The 26,899-nt window shown below is 42.0% G+C and overlaps 1 protein-coding gene across 9 annotated transcripts in view; it reads right to left on the bottom strand.

Moving 5' to 3' along the window:
• Window positions 1–334: 334 nt before the first annotated feature.
• Window positions 335–26,899, bottom strand: part of plce1 (phospholipase C epsilon 1) — an 87,570-nt gene continuing 61,005 nt past the window's right edge. For 5 of the 9 annotated variants that reach the window (XM_020711878.2, XM_020711882.2, XM_020711881.2 and 2 more), the window contains 29 exons: window positions 25,669–25,775; window positions 25,451–25,575; window positions 25,211–25,355; window positions 24,495–24,659; window positions 21,040–21,154; window positions 20,749–20,908; window positions 20,543–20,665; window positions 18,999–19,135; window positions 18,676–18,914; window positions 18,437–18,498; window positions 18,183–18,348; window positions 17,992–18,099; window positions 16,312–16,428; window positions 15,727–15,885; window positions 15,344–15,479; window positions 14,555–14,596; window positions 12,721–12,839; window positions 12,403–12,520; window positions 10,724–10,861; window positions 9,238–9,528; window positions 8,249–8,412; window positions 6,706–6,967; window positions 6,515–6,633; window positions 6,142–6,270; window positions 5,871–6,068; window positions 5,584–5,763; window positions 5,303–5,506; window positions 4,785–4,896; window positions 335–3,539 (listed from right to left, as the gene is read on the bottom strand). In XM_020711878.2, coding sequence (XP_020567537.2) covers window positions 3,346–3,539; window positions 4,785–4,896; window positions 5,303–5,506; window positions 5,584–5,763; window positions 5,871–6,068; window positions 6,142–6,270; window positions 6,515–6,633; window positions 6,706–6,967; window positions 8,249–8,412; window positions 9,238–9,528; window positions 10,724–10,861; window positions 12,403–12,520; window positions 12,721–12,839; window positions 14,555–14,596; window positions 15,344–15,479; window positions 15,727–15,885; window positions 16,312–16,428; window positions 17,992–18,099; window positions 18,183–18,348; window positions 18,437–18,498; window positions 18,676–18,914; window positions 18,999–19,135; window positions 20,543–20,665; window positions 20,749–20,908; window positions 21,040–21,154; window positions 24,495–24,659; window positions 25,211–25,355; window positions 25,451–25,575; window positions 25,669–25,775 — 4,334 coding nt within the window. In that variant the 3' untranslated portion in view covers window positions 335–3,345. Of the gene's footprint in view, window positions 3,540–4,687; window positions 4,897–5,302; window positions 5,507–5,583; window positions 5,764–5,870; window positions 6,069–6,141; window positions 6,271–6,514; window positions 6,634–6,705; window positions 6,968–8,248; window positions 8,413–9,237; window positions 9,529–10,723; window positions 10,862–12,402; window positions 12,521–12,720; window positions 12,840–14,554; window positions 14,597–15,343; window positions 15,480–15,726; window positions 15,886–16,311; window positions 16,429–17,991; window positions 18,100–18,182; window positions 18,349–18,436; window positions 18,499–18,675; window positions 18,915–18,998; window positions 19,136–20,542; window positions 20,666–20,748; window positions 20,909–21,039; window positions 21,155–24,494; window positions 24,660–25,210; window positions 25,356–25,450; window positions 25,576–25,668; window positions 25,776–26,899 lie in introns of all 9 variants that reach the window. The other 4 variants (XM_020711883.2, XM_020711884.2, XM_020711885.2 and 1 more) reach the window with 3 other exon arrangements.

Here is a 26,899-nt window from a genome sequence, read left to right as displayed (position 1 = left end):
ATCATTGAAGAAAAAAGGTTCAGAGCACTGTCTAGTGGGTCTAGATGACCCAACTCCCAATGTTAAAGTCCCTAGGATAGTACAAGGGTTACGGAATCAATGCAGTTCAGTCCCAGTAAGACATTTTCATTGCTACCGTACTTGTGGAACACAACGGTGGGAATAGGATGTTTGTCAACATGTCCATCGCTGTAAACAATCCATTTCGGTCAAATATTGAGAGAGGATTTAAGGGAAGATTCAAGCAGAAATGGACGATCAAACATGAAAGATCCCTGTTTACATGATAGCAAACAGCCTGTGATCCGCAGCCTCATCACATTTTTTCTTTTAGTTTTTTTTAGTTTATTGGGATCCTGCTTTACAACAAATCCACCAGTTTTCATCCATTTCTTCAAATTCAAGTAAATAGACAGATGTTCACTCAATAGACACAGAAGGAAGAATACAAACTCGACTCCTACTCAGTAGATACAATAGAATAATTCCAATAAATGTAAGAAAAAAAATCACTATGATTTAGTACACATGAAAACAAGTACTATTCATGAGTGTTAACAAACATTGAAATATCTAAATGAGTTAAAGGAACTTTACAGAAAAATGCCAACCAGGGCTTCACATTCAAATAAATAGTCTTGTCCGGCAGTCAGTAAGGTTACATTCAGAATGAGGTCTGTAGAGGAGAAGTGTTGATGAAGCCGATGGCAACAGATTTACAGTTAACCACCGACGGTCCCTTCCTGCTGCGCCGCTTTCACGCCTAGAAGAGGCCAAATCGACCAGCCAAGGTGAGGGAGGACGTTATCTCCTGGACGTTTTTTTTTTTTTTGATCTTCGATTCTAATCCATAATATTGCCAGAAGGCTGACGGGATAAAAGGATTACAGCTTCATTATCGCTGACATAAAGTTGTGGTTTCTGGGATCAGTGTCTCATTTAGCTTAATTAGCGTGAGCCTCGGGGATCAGATCGCCCCCGCCCGCCTTGCCCACCTGCTGACAAAGAGTCCGAACTGAAACGGTACTTCGGGGGCGAGAATCCGAGCAGACAACAGCTGTCAGGCCGGAACGTTCGCTGAAGACAGACGGGAAGAAGTTTGTGAAATGTGGCCTTAAATCAGACTGGAATGTGGATCCATCATGCCTAATGAAGGGACTCTCCTGCTAAAACATCTCAAACACCAGCATTTCACTCAAATCTCCTCCTTCAAAAGTATTCAACTGCTGTTAGATCAGCTGGATTCACAGGAAAAAGTAGGAAAGGACTAACACAAAACGGCAAAAGCAAGAAAGTAAAATCCAAGATCTAAGAACTACATTCAGTTAAAAAAAAATAAAATAAACAGAACAGGAAATCCAGGGACAATAAATTCAAGTGAAATGCTGAAGATTTCTGTCTGTCAGTTTCCTTTTTTTTAAGGCTCACAAATATAAACAATAAACAGCCACTAACTGGTTTAGTTTTTGATTAACTGGTGGGGCTGAAGTGGAAAAAGAAAGAAAGAAAAAACAACAACATAGGATGTAAGAAAGAAGAGTTGAACAAATAAAATGTGCAAAAATGCTTTCAGGAGAAAATCCGTCTGTTTTTGCTCCAAAGCTGTCGAAGCTGAATCCATCCCTGCTGCCTTCAAATCTGTGGGAAAGATCAGTTTTTTGTTGTCAGGTTTTTCTGAATATCCACAACCTTTGGACCAGCTCCGTGGCCTTGTGGTAGAGTGTCCGCCCTGAGACTGGAGGGTTGGGAGTTCAAATCCACCAAACTAAAGACTTAATGAGTTTTATAGGCTGGAGGCGCTATGCTAGCCTGTTGCATATGTGAAGTTGGACGCCGTGTCGGATGGGTCGAGATGCCGGCTCAATGCTGTGCTACAATGTTTTCTAGCAGGACCACAACTCTTTTCATGTTTTTGGAGGATGACCACGTTGAATTGAAGCATATTACTGAACCGGGTCGTTTCCCCCGCAGCGACCGGCTTCGGTTCCACAAGCCCCGCCCGCCACCTGCTTTACAGTGACCTTACCACGCCAAGTGTTCACTGCGCCCTCTTTCCTGTCCACTCTGACCGCGTCGGGTTAGCGGTCTGCGGTCTTTTAGACCGAAGAATCTAAAAGTTTGTGTAAATCTGTGTGTAGATTTGAATAAAATCACATCTATCTATCTATCTATCTATCTATCTATCTATCTATCTATCTATCTATCTATCTATCTATCTATCTATCTATCTATCTATCTATCTATCTATCTATCTATCTATCTATCTATCTATCTATCTATCTATCTATCTATCTATCTATCTATCTATCTATCAGGTATGCATGGCGCTTCCTATATAATGATGTATTTCTTTAAGTTTGAAATGTCGTGCATCTGTTGGACGCGATCTGGGTCTTAATTTTGAAACGATCAGAGTATTTTATGGTAATTTTCCTGCATCTGCTAAGCCGTGTTTCATTGTTTATCACCCTTTCCAATATGGCGTCGCTCTTCACGTATCTTAGACTATAGTAACAGGCTAGCATGGCGTCTCTAGCCTATAATAACTCTTTGGTTAAACCACCACATGGTTCCCAGGCGTGGTTCACTGCTCCCGTTGGGGATGGGTCACACTAACTTTGATTGATTCTATGAGAGCTTTCAGAAACTTGGAAGAAAACAAGCAGACGATCCTTTAAGAGAAGACGACCAAAGGTTTGAGGCAGCTTTCCAACACTCAAAACGAAGATCACCTCCTTCAAGACGGAGACGGGCGGGCGCCTTTCCGTTTCCGTCACTTCCCTCGGACGCTGGCGCTCTTTGAGAGCTCTCCTTCCAGTCCTGTGAAACTGGACCCGCAAACAGAAAAAGAACCAAACAAGCCAGCTTGTCATGACGGCCTTTATCGCCCTCTCATCCTTCATTTGTCCTCAACTTTCTTTTCTAGACGTTTCCCGACTCTTTATGGTTTCCCATCATCATCGCCAAAGTACAAGTCCAATCGGATTTAAAAAGAAAACTCTAAATCTGCCTTTAAAAAGCAGCTATCTAACAGAAGAAATGTGGATTTTACAATGTTAGCTTTGACATGACTGAAGAGGAGCTAAAACGGGGTCATCTCAGGCTAACTCGCCTCCTCCTCGGGGAAACAGGATTTTTGTCTTTTAGAGAAACGCTTTAGTGCTTTTTAACATCCCTGATAATAAGAAGAAAAACAGCTGCCCCTGATTCTCTAGACCCTCCGGAAACAATATTTACATCACTATTTCATCTAAGAAGAGAGGCGGATTCATCGCGCAAAGTGCGGCCCTGTACCCCACTGGAGACTCTTTAATAGCGATCAGTGCAAGTTCCTGCTCCGCCACGTCATTTGTGGATCTTCCAGTTCCTGAGGAGGTGAAGCTTCCAGCCGAGGGGAGTCAGAGAGGAGGTGCAGAGGGGGTCCGATTGGGGTTGCTCTCTGAAGTAGGAGGAAGAGGAGGAGGCCCTCAGGAAGCTTTCGATCCCCAGCTTGCCCTCGGTCAGCCACGCCTTCAGATCTACGGCTGCAGACAGACAACCTGCAGGGGAGACAACAGACGAGTTAACAACAAACAGACAAAGGAAAAGCACTGATTCAGGTTATTTAAAAATGACTTTTTCTTCACATTTGTTCCTCCAACTTTATTAAAGCTACGATCGCCTTCAAACACGCTCCGTTAATAGTCTCACCCCGATCATCCTTACATCGGTTTTCAAAGCGTTCCCAGTGGTCTTTCAACGAAGATTATGCGGTTTTTAGACAAAATTTAAGAAAACAGCGTTGTTTTCTTTACCTCCCCCCTTCCCATTGTCCATAACTGAGAGCTCTCTGTTTTACTCTCGCATACAGCCCCTCCCAACTCCAACCTAGCATTACCGGTGCAGAAGAATGGCGCACAATAGTGAAGCTATCCAGCCGCACAGTTTTGAGCCAAATGCCAAACGAGGCCCAGACGAGGAAAACAAAGATGTATACGGATCTATGGATCTATGGATCTATGCGTCTACAAGTGGATGCATCAGAAAGGAGCAGAGTGGGAGAGAGGGAGGGAGAGAGAAAAAGAGAGAGAGAGACACACACACACACAGATGCTACAAGAACACGGTAAAAACATTTTTCATCAGAGTGGGTCTTTTATGTCACTTCAGATAACATTAGGTTGGCTTCGTTTATCTTCAATTATGGGATTATTTTTTGGTTGACCAGACATTTGCTGAAACAGGAAACACTTAAAAACTGGTTTCTTCTTCAGACTTTGATGAGACATGCAGGAATGAAACAGAAAATTTTCATTATGCACAAACACAGACCAAAACAGACCAACTCAGGTTTCTAAACTTTGTTTTAAAGACCCACTCCAGTAAAAATCAGGACTTGGGTGTTTTTAACATGTTTTTGTGGCATTTGTCTGATGATGCAGGACAGTTCATGAATTAAGAGTTCTGCGCCGACGGTACCGCCCAGAACTCAAGAGGAGAATTTCTAATGAACTGCTCTCTCTCTGCAGAAAACGACATAGTCATAATTAAAAGACCGCCGGGAACGCATTTAGATTACCGTAGATCAAAAGATGATTGGAGTGAGACTTTAAAGTCAAACGCACAGAATCTGCGAGTTTTCTTTAACTGGACTGGATTCTGACAAGTTTGTCCTGCAGTGTTAGAGGTTAGAGAGCACATACGCTACCTCTGATGCTGTTCCATGCACAGACAGCAGGCAGAGTGTGAGCCTCACTCCTGGAGCTCGGTCAGAGCCACACAGCATGCAGCTCGCTCCTCCTTACTCTGGCCGGGGCCGTCCACGCCCACGCCTGTCGTCATGCTGCGGCTGCGGCTGGTCAGCTTCTTCAGCTCGCTGGCGAAGGAAATGACTTTCTTTTTGTCTTCCCGCACCACCTGGAAGCAGACAGGGTGGAGTTTTCTAAAAGTAAAAGCTCAGAAAGGAGCCGGGGGGGGGTGTCTGTGGGTATTAATGAAGCAGCACTCACATTCAGGCAGGAAAGCGGGACATTAAAGTGCTTTTATTCACAGGATTTTGCAGCAATGGCTCTCAAAAGCAGAGAGGATGATCAAAACATTAAAAAAACAACAACATTTCCAGTCTTTAAATACAATAGGCACACAAAAAAAGCACATGCGGGGTCGACAAAACAGATGTTAAAACAAAGAGTGATGAAGCAGCTGTTACAATAACACAGAAGATGGTTTAAAGCATCATTTTGACTCACAGACAAACCAAAACAAAGATAGCTGAACTAAAAGGAGCGGGAAAATATGACTCAGGTGTCAGCTGCGGAGCTACCTGATCCTTGAGTTTCAGAATGAACTTCCCCGCGCCCCGCCAGCGGCTCTGAGCCTGGAAGACGCATTCGTGGTCCAGCAGGACCCGCTGGAGGGGCTTGGTGGCCGACGACTTCTTTGAGGCGGAGTCCTTGGTCACTTCCTCCACCAACACGTACTCGCTGGGGTTTGAGTTGGACAGCGAATACTTTGCCTTGGACAGCGTCTGTTCAAAAACAAAAGGATTAACGCACTGGTTCCAGTTTTGGGGGAAATCCACATTCTTTCTTTAGTGGGAGGTACCTGCTGTATGATGTCCTGCGCCGTGCTGTACCGCGGGGCCTTGATCACAGTGTGAGGTTGCTCTGGTGAAACTTCGTGGACCTGAACGAAGAACATATCCTCCTCTCCTGCTGCTCCGTCCTTTGATCCCGCTGTTGTCTCCTCCTCCGTCTCCAGCTCCGTGTTTTTCTCATTCAAGTTCTGTAAAAAAACAGCCCAAAAGTCAAATGAGAACTTTGGCATTTCCGCCACAAGAGGGAGCCAGACTCTACATGACAGAACTTTGCTTGAACTTCTTCTTTCAGCACCTCCTCCTTTGTTTTGAGGCAGATCCTCCCCACGTAGCCCTCCTCCATGTCCCAGCTGCTGACCAGCCTGACCACCTCCTCCTCAGGTGCTAGAAATCGATACTGAGCACAGCGCTTCACCTCACTGCGCTCCTTCAACAGGGGAACCTTCTCCTCACACAAGATGTGCGCTGATGGGTTTCCTGTCGTCGCCACAACCTGCAGATGCACAGAAGAGAGCTTAACAACAACACAGCAAACTACAGCTCTATAGAAATAAACCCTTACTGACCGTGTCCAGCAGCTGTTTAGCTGTAGTCTGATCTGTGATGCAGAAAACCGCGAAGGGCTCCGGACCTGGAGCTCCGTGAACGGTGACCTTGTGCTGCTGGGACAGGTGTCTCTCCTCAGAGCTGAAAAGCTGCGTAACAAACAGACGGCAGCAGGTATTAAAGCGTCCTGACATGCCATTTCTGCAGCGGCAGTCAAAGTCCGACTGCAGCAGAATGCTCTGCTGCTGACGGTGCCGGCAGCAGTTCTTTGAACGTTTGCGGATCAGTCGGTCCCGGTTTGAAATTTTAATGAGTGTGTGTCATTAAAGGAGGCTTTGAAGATTTCCAAGTGCACTTAACAGCAGAACCCTTGTTTGAACTACTAAATCTTACCAAAGATGAGGGAGTTGCGCCCCCTATAGGGCCTTCGTCAGTCCTGCGGCTGTAGATAAAAAGGCTGGACACTTCTAGGGATTCGTTGTGTTGCGTCCTCAGCTGAACGTGCCTGTATCCTGGAATAAACGACAACATAGCTTCACTCTAGATCATCCCAGGAGTTCTGTCCAAAAGGTTCTGAATCCCACCTGGTTTCAGGGCCGTCAGTGGCAGAGTCCTCTGAGCTGTGGTCTGAGAGCTGTTGTTCTCCACCACGGCGAATCGCAGGAAGCACAGCTCCTCGAAATGCACGGCGAAGTGGAACTGCTCGCTCCACATGGGGTTGAGGGTGTTGCGGTGGATGGGTTTGGTGCGGAAATGGTGGCTGTCGACAGGCATCCCCAAAACGTCCACCTCGATGCAGGGGCTGCCCGAGCTGTTGCCTGGACACACGTTCTGACCGGAAACCACCTGCAGGAAAAAAGAGCAATACGAGAAAATGTAAATATGGAAAATATATATATAATTTATTATTATATTATTATTTTAAATACTAATATTGATATATCTTATATTGTTTTAATATTGTTTTATATTATAATTTTTATTTTCATAACCCAGTGTTTCCTCTTGGGGATCCATTGTTCTGGGGCACTACCAGCTCCGTCAGTAGGGGGCGCTGTTGTTGCGGTGCTCGTTCTCATTGGGCCTGCTGGGCCTGCTCTTTTGGCTAATAGCTGTAGCTGTAGGCGGGCGCTGTGGTAATGACCCCCACGGTCAAGCTGGGCCTTGGAATAAATGGACCCCCATGACATCGTTTCCTCCCAGCAGCACCAAGCCTTTAAGCTGCAGTTCTCTGTTTCTGTTCAGGGTTCTACTGGGTGGGTGGAAGGGAGGAATCTGGTGAGGGAGGGGTCCCATCTGTGTGTGATTGTCCTGTGTTTTCCGTTTTAAATAATTTTCATATTTTATGACTATTTTATCTTCTTTTATGTTAAGCGCTTTGTGTTTTTAACCAAAATGAAAGGCGCTTTATAAATCACTAAAGTTTGAAGTTTGAAAAGTCAGTATCCTTTGACCGCTTACAATCCTCTGACAATCAAAGACTCAGTTTTGCTCTAAAGCTGCGTTCACATCAAATGTCATTTGCGTGGCAGTGAATGTACAGACGCACTGAGACGTCCTACGGCGTGTTTAGAGCATCAGGTGGTCTGGCGGCAGTGCGCTACAGGCGTCACATCACGATATTTCCAGAAATTCAGACAGAATAATTCACGCTGAAAACTCAGCTTTGGCTTGTGACGTGTTGATGATGTAATCAGCAGGTGGAGTCCAAAACCAACATGGAGGAGAATCTCCTTAACTTTATGATATTTTTCTTCTATTATTCTTAACCCTTGTGCTATCCTAGGCACTTTAACATTGGGAGTTGGGTCATCTAGACACCAGTGATCTTCACTGGTGTCCATGGATTACATGAAATCTTTCCACCTTTATCCACCTTTGTCATGGTAGGAATAAGACGTCAATGTAAGGGTGGGGTCATCTGGACCCCATAGGATAGCACAAGGGTGTTTCCCTCCTCTGATTACCACGGGACAGCAAGTCATCTAACTGGATCCCAGAGATGGAGGTACAGCTGAAAGCTGCCGTCATTCAGACACAGATGGTAAACCTCTCCGTACTGGGAGAGTCTCCTAATGACCTCATGAACCCACAGATGGAGGCCCAAATTTGCCGCGTTAAACTCACGGTGAGGGAGTAGCTGGCGGGACTCATGTTCTCCGTGTCTCTTTCCATCGGACAGAACTGCTGATAAAGTGGACAGGTCCGGTCCCACAGCACGGCCGGCTTCAGAACGTATCCACAGCCGCCGTTGAGCTCGAACAAGGCTGTGTTCAGCTGCATGGACAGGTCTGAGGAAAAACAGAAAAGAGCGTTGTGAGGAAAAGCCGCCAGTCTGGAGAATCTGCATTCTAATGTCAGAGGAAGAAAGATGTTTTAGGGAGGAGGGGGGAAGACATGAGACATGAGAAAGAGAGTGTTGGGGAGATAAACCGAGGCAGAGGAGATGGGAGAGATGGAGGAGTTCCAGGATTTTTAATGAACTTGGACTTTTACAGGAGAAAAGAAAAGGATAGTTCATCAAAGTCCAGACGGACAACACAGAATCTCAGCAAAGAGGGGGGGGGCTTTTGTAGAAAAATGGGAATAAACAATGATGTCAGGCTAAACAGATAGATATTAAAGTGATTTCATTTTTATTATTCAACTTCTGACTCTACCCCTCCAACCATTTTCTAAACTCCCTAAATTCTTCCAGTGATATGGAAAAGCCCTCAATACTGCTTCCTGTTCTACAAAATAAAAGCGCACTTGTTTTTGCCTCAGTAATTGTACATGCCAGACAACAAAATGATCAAGTTTGTTCAAATTAAACGTATAATGTGGGGTGTAGGGGGCATTTTGTGTATTTAATTTGATCTTAAAGCACTTTGTGTTACAGAAAAAGTGTTTTACAAAATAAAGTTTGATTTGATTTGAAAGTAAAATAAGTTTTGTCTTAAATCTGTATCTTCTTTGATCTGTCTCCATAAAGCCTTTTCTTTATGATGTATAACATGTTCTGCTAAAAGTTTATGTCTTTATTATTATTATTTATTATTTTTTTTTTTTTTTTATACATTTCTGCAAATCCAAAAGTATGCCCCCCCCACCCCCCCCACACAGGCGGCGCTCACCATCAGTCTGGTAGTTGAGAGCCACCAGCTGGATTCCATGCAGCCAGAACTGCAGAGGGTTGGGGTTGGTGGAGTCGATCCTGGTGGCCGCCGGATACGTGCGGAGCAGCTGGCAGGCCGTGTGCTGGATGAGCTTCTGGGAGTAGCGCCGGCACAGGCGCTTGGCGGCGTTCTCGTTGACAGACGATATGTGGTAGCACTTCGGAGTCCGGATGATGGCGCTGAGCGACGTGGGGGGGTTGAGGACCGGAGACGTCTGCTGCTCCTCCCAGCTGAGCCGCTCAGAAGAACCTGCAGAATCAGGGACGTGCGCAAAATTTTAGAGGCTCAGAGTCAGAAAAGGGAAACAAAACTCCTTTTTTTTTTCCTTTTAACAACCCAATTAACTACCATTTTAAAAATAAACTACTAATAGATTAATACTCAGAGACTGTTGGTGAAAGTGATTCAATTTTTATTTCTTTTATGTAAACACATAAAAGAATTCAGCATGAATCAAGTTTAATCCAGATGGTTATCATTTAAACACAGATTTCCAAAAACTTTTTTCCCCAGAATAAAGAAATTCATAATAATATTTAAAATGATGTGTGTCAGGTGATCTGCTCTCCACGGTTTCTGTCCCGTTTAGCTTTATTTATTACATGTTTAATTTTCTGACAACAAGCCTAGTTTCCTGCATTCTGGCTCTGCCACCTCCAGTTCCTGACCGCTGCCCCCATATTGACTCTGGTTCTAGACTGGGATTCACAGCTCAGCTCCCTTTTGCATCTTATCCTCCAATCACAGGATTTTGTTGTGATTGCAAAGATTTTAATACATAAGACTGTGAAACTGAATGATACATACTTTAAAGAAGGAATTCTAATCAGAATATATCATAAAACAGATCAATTTAGTTTCCTACCTGTAGTGAGGAAGTTATGAACGCAGCATAAATATGGTTGTTTTATTTTGAAACTTCCCCCGGTGTTTTATTTTGTACCTAGAAGCCAGTTTCCTGTCGCTGCTGAATTGCTGTGCTGTGCTCAGACGTGTTGAAGAAATAAACGGACTCCTTGATAAATATAGAGTATTTTTCTGAAAAATCAACCATTTTTAAGCTTATTGAATGGTTGATCGGGTTCAAGTAGCTTCACTGTCACGTCTCTTTGGTTCCCCGTGGGGCAGCAGTTTCTGTCGCTGTCCCTCTCTCTCTATCGGCTTTGAGTCTAAGCGAAGCAGCAGCTCAGAACCCCGTTGTTACAAGAAATCGATAGAAGCAAAACAAGATTTTCTTGTCTTACTAACAGGAATTCAGTAATGTTAATTAAAAAAGGGGTCTTTTTAATACAAAACTACAGGGCCCTATGTGTGCTGCAGGCTTTCTAAGTCGGGTGGAATTTTCATTCATTTTTACTCCAAAAAAAGAAGGAAGAAAAAATCGAATCTGTTGTCCAAATTTACATTCATAGCAGTTCTCCAGCAGCATCAGGAGCTCTCCTACCTTTCCCAGGAGTGCGGCTCTGGGACGTGACCTCCCCGGCTGCGCTGCTGCGAGAAGGAGCTGCACTAAATATGGACTTCCTGCTCTTCCCTCGGTCCTTCCCTCTGCTGGAGCCGGCCGGAGACAGAGTGGACAGGCCTGAATTCCCACACATGACAAGCATTTGAGCAGATTAGTTGTTACCAGCAAACGGACTGATGACACAGCAATACTGATCAGGTCAGGGTCACTTCATTGAGATCCAAGAAACGTTAAAAGTTCTGCCACTGTTCTTAGAATTTTTCAAAATAAAATACATTTCCTGCATAAAATTATTTGCTAACAGTTTTTTAAACGATAAAAAAAGTAGAAAATGTTTTCTAAATGAGTTATCTGACATAAAAAGATCAATAATTAATATGTTTTTTTCTTTTTTTGTAATATTCATAACTTTTTCACCATTTTTAAACAAAAAAGAATAAAATCTAGACCTTTTACAAATGATAATTTATTAAATGATCACTTCAAATACACGAGCATCCACCATCCTTTTTTCCGTCTACATTAGCACAGTTCTCTTGCTTCCTCTTTCTCACATAATAGTCCCTGGAAACTGTAAACAAATAAAATAGCAGTGGAGAGACAGGCGGGTTTAGAAGGGCAAATGTCACTTAAAGGAAAAGAAGAGGCAAAATCACAACAGGAGGAAGGGGAGAGTGGAAGAAGAGGCTGAGGAAAAAGATGATCTGTTTGATTGATGAAATGAAGCAACAACCCAGTACAAGTGAAGTGTTTTGGACCGATGAATTGAGAGCATTTCAAGTAGGACTCTTAGTACACAAGTGGGTAAAAGTGGAGCGTGACATTAAGAGAAGACCATAGATTTAATTTAAAGATGGTCAGGATGTTCTCTCCAGCATTTCTATCAGCACCCTGAGAGCAAACGGCACTGTTTTAGGAAAATGACATGACAATTGAGTTACCATATGACTCCCATGAGGACAAGAGTCACATGTCCTTTATGGGATGGAAAATGAGCGCAAGTGCGATCCGCAGAAATGGAGTGGAACTGCTTTTTAAATAGAACATGGGATTACAGGAGGACAAGACAGGAAGAAGTGACACGATGCTAACATCTTCTTAAAGATGCGCTCCAATGAAAAACTGTGTTTTTAACATGTTCTTGTGGCATTTTTCTCATGATGGAGGACATATATAAAGAAAATAGCATTTATGCGTATATTTATATATAAATTGTTGTGAATCAGGAACAAATGGAAAAATGCAGTTGGAAAAAGCTTGTAGTTGTGACAGAAGCTACAATGCCTCCGCTCCATTCCGATGCATCCACTTATAGACAGATCCGTGTACATCTTTGTTTTTCTTGTTTGAGCTGGAATCTGGCTCCAAACTTTATGGCTGGGTTGCTCAGATATTGTTTGCTTTTTCTTTTTTTGCACCGCTAACGTGAGGGGCTGTAAGCTAGCAGGAGACTAAGTAAACAGATGGATAATGGGAAAGGGAGGCGGGGTTGTTCTGAACCAATGGCGCTGTCCACAATGTCTGATGACATTGACGATAGATCAAAAAGAGGAACGGAGTTGGACTTTAATGGAAGTGGGGACACGGTTACGTGAGAAGTTACTAAAAAATAAGAAGGTGGAGGAACCTAGAGAGGAGAGCAGATTAACATTCCTTACCAGGGAACTTCACAGCTTGACAGTAGATCACTAAATCCGAAAGCTCCTGGGCAATCTGCCTGCTCTCCTTCTTGTTCTGCGGAAGGTAAAACTCCTGACCCAGCTCCATGTCGAACACCTACAGATGAGGGAGGATATAAGACGAGACACCTTTTTATACGTTTTCAAAACCAGCGTAGTTCAAAATAACTTTTTATCTAAAAGAAAAAAAAAACACTTTTATACTTTTATACAAACTTTTATAACAAAAATAAACCCAAAATGAAAGTTTTCTTTAACTTTAGGGAAAATGTATTTCTATAAACTTCAGGTTCTGACCTTTCCTTTGCTCTGCACGGCGCTGTCGGGCTTCTTCATCCTCTTGGGGATGTCGTCAGCATGAAGCTCCTCTTTGTCCACAGAGTTCTTGGCATCTGCTTTGTCATCCAGGAGGTTATCTGCACAACAAAACATCTGACTTATTCTCTGAATGCAAACTATAAAATAAAAGATGTATATATTTCTTTTAGTTTTTGACAAGGAACTGGAGTAGATATCATATCCAACCATGAACTGGATGGTAAATTAATTAAAGAAACATGATCTTTACCTCTAAAGGAGAATCGATACACGTAAAGCTTTTATGGACATTCTCATTTCTTTAGTTTGGCCTCACATCACTCTGAATCAATCATCTTTGTGCTCTTTGACTCCAAAATCAACAAATATTTCAGGACAAAAACCTAAAATCCAAACTTCAAATAGACTAATTTTCTTTTGTAATTTGTCTGTCACTTCTAGGATGTAAAAGATTTCTTTTTGGGTTTTATGTGACTAGTGTCATTGTGTGTTTTTAGTTTCAGGATTTTTATTATTTCTACATTTACTTTGCATCTGTCTAATTTAAACTATTGTCTGAATAGACGATAAAGAGAAACGATTGAGAAAATTGTGTTGTTTTTTCTTGCATTTTAAACATGTTCTTGTGGCATTTTTCTGATGATAGAGAAAATATATTTAAGATGGCATTTTGGAGCATTTCTTTAATCACATTGTTGTGAATCAGCAGAAGATTCAAGAAGAAGATTATGGTCCCGCACACAAGTCAGAGGAGAGTTTCTAATGATCAACTCCCGTTCTCCAGAAGATGTCTTAGAAAACAACAAAGATTTTTGGATTTTGCCTTAAAATGGGACTTTATAAAAAAACAAAATTTTACCAAATCCACATCATCGCAATCAAACTCGACAACAGTTGAGTATCCCACCTGTACTACCTTATATTTGGAAGCCATTTAGAAAGATTTGACCGTGAAATCATTCCGATTTTCATTCCAGTAAACTGGTACAGGAGCTCATTTTGAATGCGGTGCTGCAGGAGCAGCTGGAACAGAGACAGTCTGCGTTTCCATTGAAAAAGGAAAAGAAGCTTCAGGCTCTAAAAGATGTTTTTTTGAAAGGTCCCTGAGCGGTAAGTGTGTCACACAGGGAAAAGCAGGAAAAAGTGTGGGGATTGGAAGAGGGCAGCACTGGGAGCGGGACGGGGTAGTTTCCCCTGGTTTGTTGTTTGGTGTGGGGGGCAAAGCGGGGGCCTGAGAAACCAGATGGCTTTGTTTTGTTTCTCTAATGAGCCCGCCCAGCCGCTGGCGAGGTCACAGACAAATACAGAATGGAGGGAAGGAGGACGGGACGGGACGGGTTTTGTGGGAGAAACCGCGGAAAACATTTCCGAACGTTGACTCCATGATTTTCTCTTTGTCAGGAATATCTCATCAACGCGTGTTTGGAGGACGTTCCACTGTTTCGGAATATTCTTTTATAGTCCAGTGATTAAAGGAAGCAGCTCACATTACATTCCTCATAGAGACAGAGTTGGATTTGAAGCTGGAAAAAAAAAAGGGCAGCAGAAATATGAAGATAAGCTGAAACCTTTGGGAGGATTTCTGTCACACTGAACCACAGCAACAAAGAGCAGAACTGTGTTAGCACAAGATGCTCCAAGTGACTGCCACATTATGTAATGTAAACGTACGATAGTGGAGGATGGAAAGCGCTTGGCAACCTTTGCTTCTCAATTCGATCAAACAGACAGCAAAAAAAAAAAAATCTGGGTTTCCAAATGACGACTAACTGCAGCAGGACAGCAGAGAAACAGAAGGAGGCTGTGCGTTTACCTTCAAGGCCGTACGCGACCGTGGAGGCTGTGAGGACATCGGCTAAGAGGGGAGCAGGTGGGAAAAAGGAGGATAGGAAAAGAAAGGAGAACAAAGTGTCAGCATAAAGCAGAGACGGAAGCGTTAAAAGAGGAGAGGCGGAACAAAGGGACAAACTGGAACTTTGTGGAAATCGTTGTAGTTTTGCAGCAGTAATGGTTGATAACCAGACACATTCCATAATACTTTGGTAAAAAGGTATTAAATCGATCGGGAAATAAATCATTTCAGGTCAACTTTATCAGTTTCTCTTCCTGTTGTGCTCTCTACTGTCTTTGCCTTTTAACCTACACAAAAAGACGTCCAATCACAAGCGTGTTGGGTCAGTTGGCTAAAGGGGAACCACAGTGAGGAATGTGTGCAACATATGAGAACCATATTTTTCTACAGCACTTCACAAAATTAAATAAATGAATTAAATGATGACACTTTTTTGTAAACCACAAAGAACAAAACTGACTAAACCGGGGGTCCCGAACCTTTTTCAGGTCAAAAACCATTTTTTTTTCGTTTCTTCAGGTTTTAATGTTTGTTATGCCACAGGCATTTTGTTTTCTTTGCTTTAAATAAAAATAACTGTAGAAAAAAAAAGTACATAAAATGCAAAGAATATAGGTCTTAATGTATCTTGACTGGATTCAGTGAGGTGAAAAACACTAAACGATATCTTATCGCCACAAAGCCAGTCGAATCTTCTGGACGAGTCCAGAAAAAGTCTGGAAACAGTTTCAGTTCTCCAGTTTATCCTACCATCTGATAGAGACTCGTAGTCATAGTCATATTCGTCTTCCTCTTCCTCCTCGTCCTCGTTGTTGTGGTTGTGAGGGGAAGAAACCCCCGGTGACCCGTTGCTGGCCTGGGCCTGCATATGAGCCAGCTGGTGGGCCTGAAAAGGTTAAAATAATATCAGACATTTCCGAACTGAATATAAACAGTAAAGGATGCATATTGTTTAGCTCAGTGAAAGCAGCGCGTGCATTTGCATCTATTATTTATACCTGACAGCACTTTGATAATCCACAGTGCTAAATATTCAATGCACTCAAGATTTAGCTGTTCACTTGCAGGATAGCTTCGAAGAAATATGAATAATGCAAATGCAGATAAGCACATGAAGTCCTCCTTTTACCCACCTTCTGCTTGAGGATGTCCACTGGTGCTTGATGAGCCTTGAGCTTCTTGTTCTTGAGCAGGATCTTGCCGCGCAGCTGCAGCGGGGACGGCAGGTGAGGATCATCGCTGAAGTCGCTCTCAAAAAGGAAGCGGGTCACAAGTCGCTCCCCGAAAACATTCTATGAAAAGAATATTTGGAAAATCAAAGACACCAAATCAGGTGGATCCATACAAAAGGGAAGAAACGGCACTTGAAACGGAGACGGGCATAAAAATGAAAACGCTTTCATCACTTCAAAACATTTCTAAACAACAGCCAAAGGCATGGAGATATGGGAACCTAAAAGGCTTCTCTTTATCAAGATTCTACGAACAGTCTTTAGGGAGTAAGAAACACTGGGAAGCATCTTTAGATGAAAGCAAAACAATATTCCATGATGCAGTCATTTTTCCGAGACACGTGTGGCCCTTAAACATACATGAGAACACACAGATCTGTGGTATCCTGCAGCCTCAGCTTCAAACGAACGAATGAAAAAATAAGGACATCTACTCCAAACCTCTAGATGGGGCTGTGGAAAACAAGGTGATGACATATTTGGCACCTTAAAGATTTCAGCCATCTTTCGTTGCTGTGGAAGGGAACAGTGGTTCTCGATGGACAAGATGACCGGCATGTCGGAGTTGACGAAAGCAGAGCGATTGACCGCCTCCACCACATCCTGGAGGATCAAAAAGGGAAAGAAAACAACAAAAACATTCAGATCAGTTATCTAAGACTACGGTCACATATCCCAAAATGCTTCAGTGTGGCGACAGTTTTTCAGCAAATTCGGACGGCATTTGAATTCAGGCGGCACTTTTACACACCGCGCCGTGGCTGCAGAATGGTAAAATTGAATGGCGAATGGACAATTTTATGGGACATCGGTCAGTGGCTGCCCGGGCACATTTTGAGGTCGTCCAGTGACAGGGAAGGGTTGCAGGAAGGAAACAGTGTGATAATTGACTGATAGGAGGGTCCCCAAAATTGTCTGATGATCGGTCGATTCCAGACTGCCACCCTTCCCTGTAGTACAGGCACGTACTACACGTTGACATTAGCTGGGTGGCCAGCGATGACCGGACATCAATGTTACGATCCCGGCCACCTTGGGTCGAGATGAGGAAACAGCAGCGATGCTGCACAAAGGTCATCATGGAGTTGATAGCACCACAGCGACTGAGAAGAATATGAAGAAGACAGAACATTGTGCTTGCTGCAATAACCCTAGAAGAGCAAAATGCACAGGAAGGGCGAAGAAGAAGCAGTTGTTGGTTGAGGCCTTAGTTGCAGCGCAGACCGTTGCTCAGACAGTATATAGTAAGTTTATATAGCCTACCGGCTATACAAATATATATATAGGGCTACCGGGCAGCTGGCGGCTTTTGATATGGATGCCCGCCGTCCAGAGACATTTCCAAATAGTCCACTCAGAGCTGGCATCCCCTCCTGACTGACGGCCACCCGATTGCCGCCATCTACATTCATGAGCACGCCAACGTTTTTTTTTTTTTAAATCTGGTGGCAGCAGCCAAACTTGAAATCTCTGGCGATGCCTTTCCATCGGCTGCTGGCGGCTGTATATGCGACTGTAGCATAAAGCAACCGTCCCCAACTTTTCTCAGCCCATGGTCCAGAATAACGTCAAACATTATTTTCACGGAACACTTGTACGAGGTTAAAGTAGATGTCTGATTTTCGTTTTTCTTAGTTTCCCTTCGTATCTTTCGTAAAATATTTGCAGTTGGTTTCAACTTTATTCGTACACCAGATTTCGTGTAGGAACCAGTAAAATGTGACTTCGATTTTCCCTTAACTGTCAGAGTGGAAGCTAAAAACTTTTTAAGGAGCAGCAGATTAATACAAAAAGGAGTCACTAAAAATGTATTTTCCAAATATAATAAAAATGAAAATCCACTGTTTGGGAAACTTTATTAGCAGCAACCTCATTATAGTAATTTTCCAAAATAAAACGTCCTTTAGAATAAATGTATAAAGGAAACAGAAAAAATGTGGGTCATGTTTTTCTCTCTGCTGCCGGATCCAGTCCGCGCTCTGGGGGGTTGGGGACCACTAATCTTTATTGTTCCCAAACTGTTGACAATGAAGGGGTCTTCAGCTTAAATCTTATTTTTAATTATTTAAATATTTGGGATGAATAAGAAAAGGGTACAGAGCAAATGAGAGTAGAAAACTAGGTCAACATATTAAGGATTTTTTTTGTATTGGGATGATTGCTAACCTTGAAGGGAATCTTCGTGGTCAGTGTGTGTCCGTGGTAAATTACTGGCATGCCGTCATCTCCGTCCCAGCAGTCCAGCTCCACACTCCTACAACCTTGAAGCAGCACCTGAGGAGCCAAGACAAACAGGAATAAGCATCACCTCTGAACACTAGTTAATGGCTGAGGACCATCGGGACGTTTTGGCTTACGTGACTATAAAGCTCAACAGAAGACTCTCCTTTGAGTTGATGTCCAGTCAGATACGTGTTATGAGAAGATTCAATGTAGTAGTATGACAGTGGGTACTGCAGCCCCTCTGGATTCATCTGGGATTCCTCATTTCGGGAAGCCGAGTTGTCTTTGTCCATCAGGAACCTAGTACAAGAGAGAGGCATGAACATGCTGAACAAATCTTTGTGTTTTAATGGAAATACTTTATATTTAAATTAGTTATTTACTGTACCTTGCAAAACCTTCAAATGACATCCAACCCATCTGCCTCATAACGGAAGAAGGTTCAAATTTCTGAAAGATAAACCCCATGGATACTTCTGATCTAGTTTACTTTTCCATAGTTATGCTTTAAGTTGTATTTAATAAGAAAGTAACTTTATATGTTATTCTCTTTACAGGGAACCATTGATTTATTCACTGCTTTCCCTCATTTTTGACTGCTATTGGTAAACTAACTCCCACTCCTACCTGTATGATGCTGAGAATCTCGTCGTAGCTGAGGTGTTCTCGCTGACAGTTCACTAGAAAGTCGTTGAGTTGAGGGATCGCCAATCCCAAGACCCCCAACGATGCGTTCTCCACCCCTGTGCCGTTGGTTACGATGCTGGCTGCCGCAATGGCGTCTGAGATCTGCTTCTGGTTGTCAGACATGTGCTGCCGCGTGCGGATGAACAGGCCAAGATCAGAACCGTTTCGAGTTAAAAGGTCTGAAGAGGAAAGAAAAATCTGTGTTGAGAAGAAAAATGTCCTGCTTTGGCCTAACTCAGACGTGTAGCGTGTAGCTGGCTTACCGAGGTCTGACTGTAGACCCGTGTCATTGTCATCTATCCTGAGTTTGGTGTAAAGTGGGGGCGACTCTGAGCACGAGCGACTGCAGGGAACTGCAAAGGTGTCAAACAGCTCTTTCAAGTCCTTCCTGCTCCGAATACTGGGGGAAAATGAAAAACAGTGAGCTCACAAAAAGATTATTATTACATTTTCTTTGCACTTTAAGGTACATGAACTCTTTTACATTCTTTCAAGCTTTTAACGTAATGTAAAAAGTAGTGAAGTGCTAACATGATCTACGTAAATCAGCAGATTCTGACGCAGATAAAAGTGGCTTAGCGCCGTTGGACATCGCTTTACGTTTGTCATGTAATTGAGAATTGCGCAGTTTATGCGTTTTTAACGTAGTTTATTTGCGATTATTACATCGATCTTACGCAATTGTGCATGATTTTTGCAAGATCCATACACAAGTTTGTGGCTACCCACAACCGTTCCACGTATGTCTAACAGACTTTTTTACGCATGTACCACCAATGTATAACATTTATATTGTATATACGGCGCACATATCACGTTCAAATGACACAATTCATGCACATATTGCTAATGAATTGCATATAAAAGTGAAAAAGATCGTATCCTATGCTGATTTTTGTACTTCTTCCGTGGTTTTAACATGGTTCATTTGCGATACATCTGTGAGAAGACCACAACATTTCTGAATTTTTCCACGTATATACACGTATGACCAATTTTTATCCGTGCAATATGTGCAAAATATACGTAGTGGCTGTGTGACACGGCCTTAACCTGCCATTAGAGCGTCTTATTGGCAAAACACAGCAGATAATGAGGCAGGACTTCTCAAAAACCAGCAGTTTTGACCCTGGAGGTCTTACAATATGCAAGGCCTTTACAAAACAACTATCAACACATACAACACTCAAATATGAGCCTGTTTTGATGTTGTGAATAAATGTTGTAATGTCATATTTTTTCTAAATTTCATAGTAAACATTTGTATTTTGTAATATTTTGTACTGTTTTACCCTTTTTACATCATGGGCATGGGGCTACAGATGAAAACTATATTTTTCATCGGTTTCATGGCTAATTCTGTTTTTTTTTAACCATGTATAATGTGTGTGGTTTTTTTTTTTATTTCACTTTTAAAAATTAGAGAAAAAAACTGTTTTGCCATAACAGAAAAGACTGGGAAACAGATGAAAAGGATGCATCACAACGCAAGAAATTTAGGACGACTTTGATTTGACAGGAGAGAAAAACGTACACGTTGAATCTTCGAGAGATAAGATCCCTTTGAAACCTCTCAAAGTGTGATGAAGCGCTTCTTATCACAGTTTTAGAACAGGAGGGAGTCCGACATCAAAAGCACAGAGCAAAAGATGAACAATATCAAAGGAAAAGGGGCTTTTTTTCTGATGCAAGATAGAAAAGAGACTAATTTTACCTTCAAGTTTAATCTAGAACAATGGAACTGAACTGCAGTCAGGTTGATTCAAAACGGCAAATGAAATATGACGCCAGATCTGTTTAAATTCACCTGAATGACTTGAAGAGTTCCACAAATTCAATGAAGCTCATGGTGCTGTCAGAGATCATGAGGTTCTGGAAGCTTTTGAAGCAGCCTTTACCTCGGCCGTGCCACGATCTGCTGCTCCAAGCGCTGCAACACAAAGACAGAAGAACCTCGGTCGCAAATTAGCTCCGCCGCAGTTTTTAAGGTCGATTATTCCTTTGACTGCATACCCGGGCTGTGACTTGGACGTTCCTGAAAGAACTGGGGAGGATTGTGGGCGGCAGTGGTTGGATCCTGTCATGCTGGAGGATGAGGATGAAGAGGAAGAGGAGGCTAGCAAGCCAGGGCTCTTACTGGATGAGAGGGACAATGTTCCAGGAAAGCTGTCATCTGTGTAGTCAGGAAAAAGGCGAATGAAATCAGCTGTGCACAAGATAGTTAGTGACCATTTCCTTCCCATAATTTGGATTTTTGGAGCTTTTTGATTCGTTACAAAGTGGGGGTGATATTCAAACCGTTACCTGGATCTTCATGGTCGACGCTTTCAGACTCTGGGCCGTTCCGATTGAGGGCCTCTTTACAGCTTCGCGTCTTCCTGGAAACCATCTCATCATCGGTGGCATCCCCACTGTCCCCCTGTGCATCAATGAATGAGCAAACACAGACAAAGTGCCATGCAGACTTTCACAGGAGCACCTTTATCTGTCTGACTGTGGGGTCCAGTAACCCTACAAAGACTCTACTCACTCTGCCTCTGCCACTTTTTGAAATTGTTTTGGTATATTTATGTCCTGCAGCAGTCCTGGACTGAAGGATCATTTTGTTTTTGTAGTTCTTTTGTCCCTGCCACACTCAAAAATGTACCAAAATATGCACGGAGCAAGTTCCCGGTGAAAACCAATTTTTTTCTATAGTGAACAAACAACCCCCAAAAAACGATGACATCATCGTTTTAGGGATGATCAAAGGATGTTTTAAAGTTATTATGGGATGGCCACAGAACCTGTGTGAAATTTGGTGATTTTCGCATTATTGCCCAATATGGAAAAAGAAAACTTGTTCCAGCGTTCTTCACAGAAGTCTACAACCACAACGGAAATGTCGTTGACCTTTGGCCTTGGAAAAAGGCTGCGATCTTAAATTGAAATAAAAATAAAACACCTTCAGTAGCAGCTATAAATTTAAACTCCTCCTAAGGATTTCAATCTAAAAGTGAATATTATGAACATACAGAACAAAACAATATAACATACGATATGACCATATCAGGAGTAAAATCAATGCTATTAGATCTACTCTTTTAATTCAAAAAGGTGTTGCTTTTAATGAATCTATAGCATTGTATTTATCAGAGGAAACACTGGAAAGTTGTGTCCTGGTTGATGCTGTGGGACTTGGTCAGGTTTTCTCCCAGTTAAAGCCAACCACCTGCCTTTTAGACCCAATCCCCACATCGTTGTTGAAAACATTTTATGACTTCTTTAAGTCTGAGCTTTTAAATATAGTAAATTACTCTCTTCAGACAGGTGTCTTCCCTGCTGCCTTTAAAACGGCAGTGGTGAGGCCTCTTCTGAAGAAGAGTAATTTAGATCCAAACAACTATAACAATTATCGTCCAGTATCCAACTTGCCATTTTTAAGTAAAATGATTGAAAAAACTGTTTTAATCCAATTTAATGAGTTTTTAAATAGAAATAACATATTTGAAAAATATCAATCTGGTTTTAGGACAAACCACAGCACAAAGACGGCCCTTGTTAAAATAGTAAATGATATTAGATGTAACCTGGATTAACAGAAACTCTCAGTTCTGGTACTACTGGATCTCAGTGCTGCTTTCGACACTGTAGATCACAGCATTTTACTCGAAAGACTGAGAGGTTTGGGCATATCTGGTACCGTACTAAAGTGGTTTTATTCCTATCTCACAGATCGAAGTTTTTACGTAAGTATGGATACTTGCTCCTCAAGGGTCTTCGACATCAACTGTGGGTTCCCCCAAGGTTCAATTTTAGGCCCACTACTTTTTAATCTATATATGTTGCCACTGGGGGACGTCATCAGGAGGCATGGCGTTTGTTTCCACAGCTATGCTGATGACACTCAACTCTACATCGCTGTGTCTCCTGATGATGAAGAGTCGGACAACACACTCTTAAAATGCATTTTAGACATTGAGTCATGGATGGCAGAGAACTTCCTACAGCTAAACCAGGACAAAACAGAGGTTTTAGTGATCGGTTCTGAAGACAAGAGAGAGAGAGTTTTATCTAAACTAAAGAATTACAAAACTTCTCAGTGTGTGAGAAACCTGGGTGTCATTTTTGACTCTGAGATGAATTTTATCCCACAAATTAAAAATATCACAAAAACAGGATTTTATCATCTAAAAAATATAGCCAGAGTCCGCCCGTTTCTCTCTCTTGCCAGTACAGAGGTGCTAATGCATGCTTTTATTACCAGCAGATTAGATTATTGTAATGCCCTGCTCTCTGGTCTTCCCAGAACAAGAATAGCAAATCTTCAACTGCTGCAAAATTCAGCAGCACGCGTTCTGACGAGGACCAGGGGGCGGGAACACATTACACCAGTTTTAAGATCGCTGCATTGGCTCCCTGTGCAATTCAGAATTGATTTTAAAGTTCTTTTATTGGTTTACAAATGTTTTTATGGTCTCGGGCCTTCATATTTATCTGACATGATTTTAAAGTATGAGCCCTCGCGGACCCTGAGGTCCTCTGATACAGGCCTTTTGGTTATTCCAAAAGTAAGAACAAAGACATACGGCGAGGCCTCATTCAGTTTTTACGGACCTCGCCTGTGGAACAGCCTCCCAGAGAGCCTCAGGGCCGCAGAGACTGTTCATGTTTTTAAAGGAAGGCTTAAGACCTACCTTTTTAATTTAGCTTTTAGTTGAATTTTAGGATTTTTAATTTTTTATTATTATTATTATTTATTTATTTATTTATTTATTATTATTTTTAAAATATTTTAATTATTTATTTATTTATTTTTCTTTTAACTAGTTTTATATGTGTATGTAAATACATTTATTTATTTATTTATTCTATTAATTTTTAAGTCGCTCTTACTATTTCATATGCCTATTAAGGTTTATGTAATTATTTGGTTTTTGTCCATGTTTTATACATATTTTAATTTTATTCCTTTTACATTTTATTACACTCCAGTGTTTTCCTCTGAGGGATCCTCCACATCAGTGACTGACCCTTCTCAGTGAGCGGGGTAGCTGCAGTGGGATCTCCTGGGTCTGACTCTTTTGATCGGATCTGGGGGGTTCTGTGGTAATGTTCTCCGTGAACTTGGGTTGGGGGGTCGCTGGTGTGGACATGTCCCCAAAATATCGTTTCCCCACGTCAGGACAAAGCCTGGTCTCTACATTCTATCATTTTATCACTTTTTTATTTATTTATTCATTTATTTATTTATTTATTGATGTGTGTGTGTGTGTGTGTGTGTTTTTGCGGGGGGGGGGGGGGGGGGTTGTCGCACGGTTTGTCTTGTCATCTTGTTTTTAAATTTTATTGTTTTTTATGCACAGCACTTTGAGTGACATATGTTGTTGAAAAAGTGCTATATAAATAAAGGTTGATTTGATTTGATTTGATTTAGGAATGTGGGTGTGGTTAACAAAAAACCTTTGCTACCGGGAAATCCCAAAATTTACTTTTGCCTATTTTGCCTTTAATGGCTGATTCTTTTTTTGGGTTTTTTTTTCCCCTCTGCTTTGGTAAGTGAAAACATTTGCAATACAAAAGTTACACCAACTGCATCTGATTTTGTCTAAAATATGCAAACAATTTTTGGTGCCAAGCAAATACAGGAAATCGTGGGTAAAAGGTTATGTTGGGTCGCGTCGTTTCATTAAACAATCCAAAAAAAAAACACAAAATTGTAATTGAACTATTCTTTTTTGTGTATCTTTGTAAAATAGCCGTCCCAGTCATTTACTGACCCTTGCGAGAACCTTCTTCTTTTTCTTGGACTTGTCGTTGATGCTCAGCGGGCTGTTTTTCTGCCCGCCGGGTTTCTCCACACCGGCTGTACCCATGTTCCACCGCCGGCCGCCAAAGAGCTCAATGGCCTGGGCCAACGTCGGCCCTTCATACCTGCCATCCTCCTGCACAGGCAGAGGCTGCTTTCAGTTACATCCTTTTTCTACCATATCAGCAGGTCAAACCACTCTTTATTTACAAAAACAAAAATCATCAAATATTTTCCTCATGAAAAGTCAAATTATCATGATTTCTTTTTTTTTTCAAAACAACATAAATAAAAAGAAAAAAAAGCTTTAAAGTTATTTTCAGTTGAAAGACACTGAAGAAACCTTTGTACTTTTTGGTTTAAGAAATCTAAAAGCAGTTATCCCACACTTGTTTTAAATAATATATTGGAAAATAGATCATTAATTTTATTTTAACTTTTGTTTTGAAAACAAAAATTGAACAAAAAGTACTAAAAAATGTTGACAGTTGTAAAATAGAGTTTGGATGAATTTCAAACCTTTTGGTCAATAATAAATTCAATATTTACACATTTACATTAATATATTTGTAGTTTGAGGCTTATTACACAGTAAACAATTGCTTTTCATCATAAATCATAGATATTATTGATTTCACTGCTGGTTTTGTGAGTCTAGCACATGTCTAGCTTTTCAGAGGAGATTACCTGATACAAACTGACATACTGCCTCCTCAGCCACTGTAATCTTTGGTCGGGAAACCTTTTCATCTTCCTGCTTGCATTTACCAACTCTGATAGGCCTCTATGGAGCATCCGCGCTGTGTGGTTGGGGGCCACAAAGTGCAGAAGTCTGATGGGATTGTGAGAAAAGTTCACAGGTGCTGTCTTCAATCACTTGTACCAGTGTTAATATTCACCAGGGAGGGGTCAAACAACAGGGCCTACCTATTGTCAGTAGTACTGAGACCATAGAGAAGGGAAAGACCGTTCTCCTCCACTGTCATTTGGCTCAGCTTGTTTTGCAAACACACAGCCTGGACATCGACTCCCTGATGACCCAAAAAGACCGCCTGTGCGTTCACAGAAACGCCATGTCAAAACCAGTTTACTGAAGTTGTCAAAATAACAGCAACATGGATTTAAAAAACGTCTTTTCAGCAAACCTTTACAACCCCGAGGTCCAAAAGGCCTTCTGCTAACCCAGCCATCACAGTCTGCCCTAACCCCAGCGGCTGCTCTGTCGGAGAAGCGCCTCCGCTTTGAGGCTTCCCTGCAACACATTGACACATTTATGATGTTTGAGAACAAAAGCAAATTACAGGACGCATGCAAACACTCACAAGCTGAAACTGTAAACGCCCTGATCCCAGACTGACAGGAAATTACATTTTTGATTTCATTGTTTTAGGATTGTTTGACAGACGTTATTGTGAGGCATAGTGGTTTTATCTCCATAGCAACCATCCTATTCTGCTTTAACACCTTAGCAAATATTGTCTCACCTATCAGTCAGAATCAAGTTTATATTAAATCAATCGATTTATTCGCAGTCTAAACAATAAAAAGAACTAGATTTGGGAAAAACTTTTCCTATAGTGCTGCGTCTACACTGAAACATGCGTCAAATTCGATGCTAGACGCTTGTCTTAAAGTGTTCATAGACCTGACGCTCTGGATGCGTGAAGGAAGAGAAGCCATCCAAGTTCTTCACAGCCTCATTTCTTCATTGTGGATTAGCATAGATTGTGTCAAGAGTAGTTTGGGTTTACAGAGTTTTGCTATAATGTGGTTCACCTTACCTGATCTCAGCTTTCATTATATTGTTTTCAAAAAAATGCCTAAACTTAGCTTCCTCATAGGGAAATTTGGTCATTAAAAAGTCAAAAAGCAGCACAACAGGATGGGATCACCTTTAACTTTCACTCATTCACACCGGTGGATGGGCAGAGATTTTTATGCCCTTCCTGCTAAAAAACACGGTATTTTTTCCAGGCTGGGGACCGGCACAGGTAGAGCCGGACTTGGGACTCCTTGTGGCTGTGTAGTTAGGCAGTAGCATGTAGGGTCTTGCTTAAGGACCCACACTGGATTATATAAAATGTTCCAAGGATTTATTCCAATGCGGTATTAAAATTATTTGTCGCAACTCTTAATATGTTTGTTTTAAACCAGAAATTTTAAAGCTAAAAACCTTTTTGAAAACAGTCATTCATTCATCTTCTTAACCCATTGTGCCCCTTTCGGGGTCACGGGGCTGCCGGAGCCTACACCGGCCACTCGTGGGCGAAGGCTGGGGACGTCCTGGACAGGTCTTCTGTCTGACGCAGGGCCACAATCACACACTCACATTCACACCTATGGACAATTTAGAGCAACCACTTCACCTATCAAGCA

Source organism: Oryzias latipes, chromosome 19, assembly GCF_002234675.1.
Source record: "Oryzias latipes chromosome 19, ASM223467v1".
NCBI lineage: Eukaryota > Metazoa > Chordata > Actinopteri > Beloniformes > Adrianichthyidae > Oryzias > Oryzias latipes.
The sequence above is the reverse complement of the archived record's forward strand: the minus strand, read 5'-3'. Positions and strand labels throughout refer to the sequence as shown.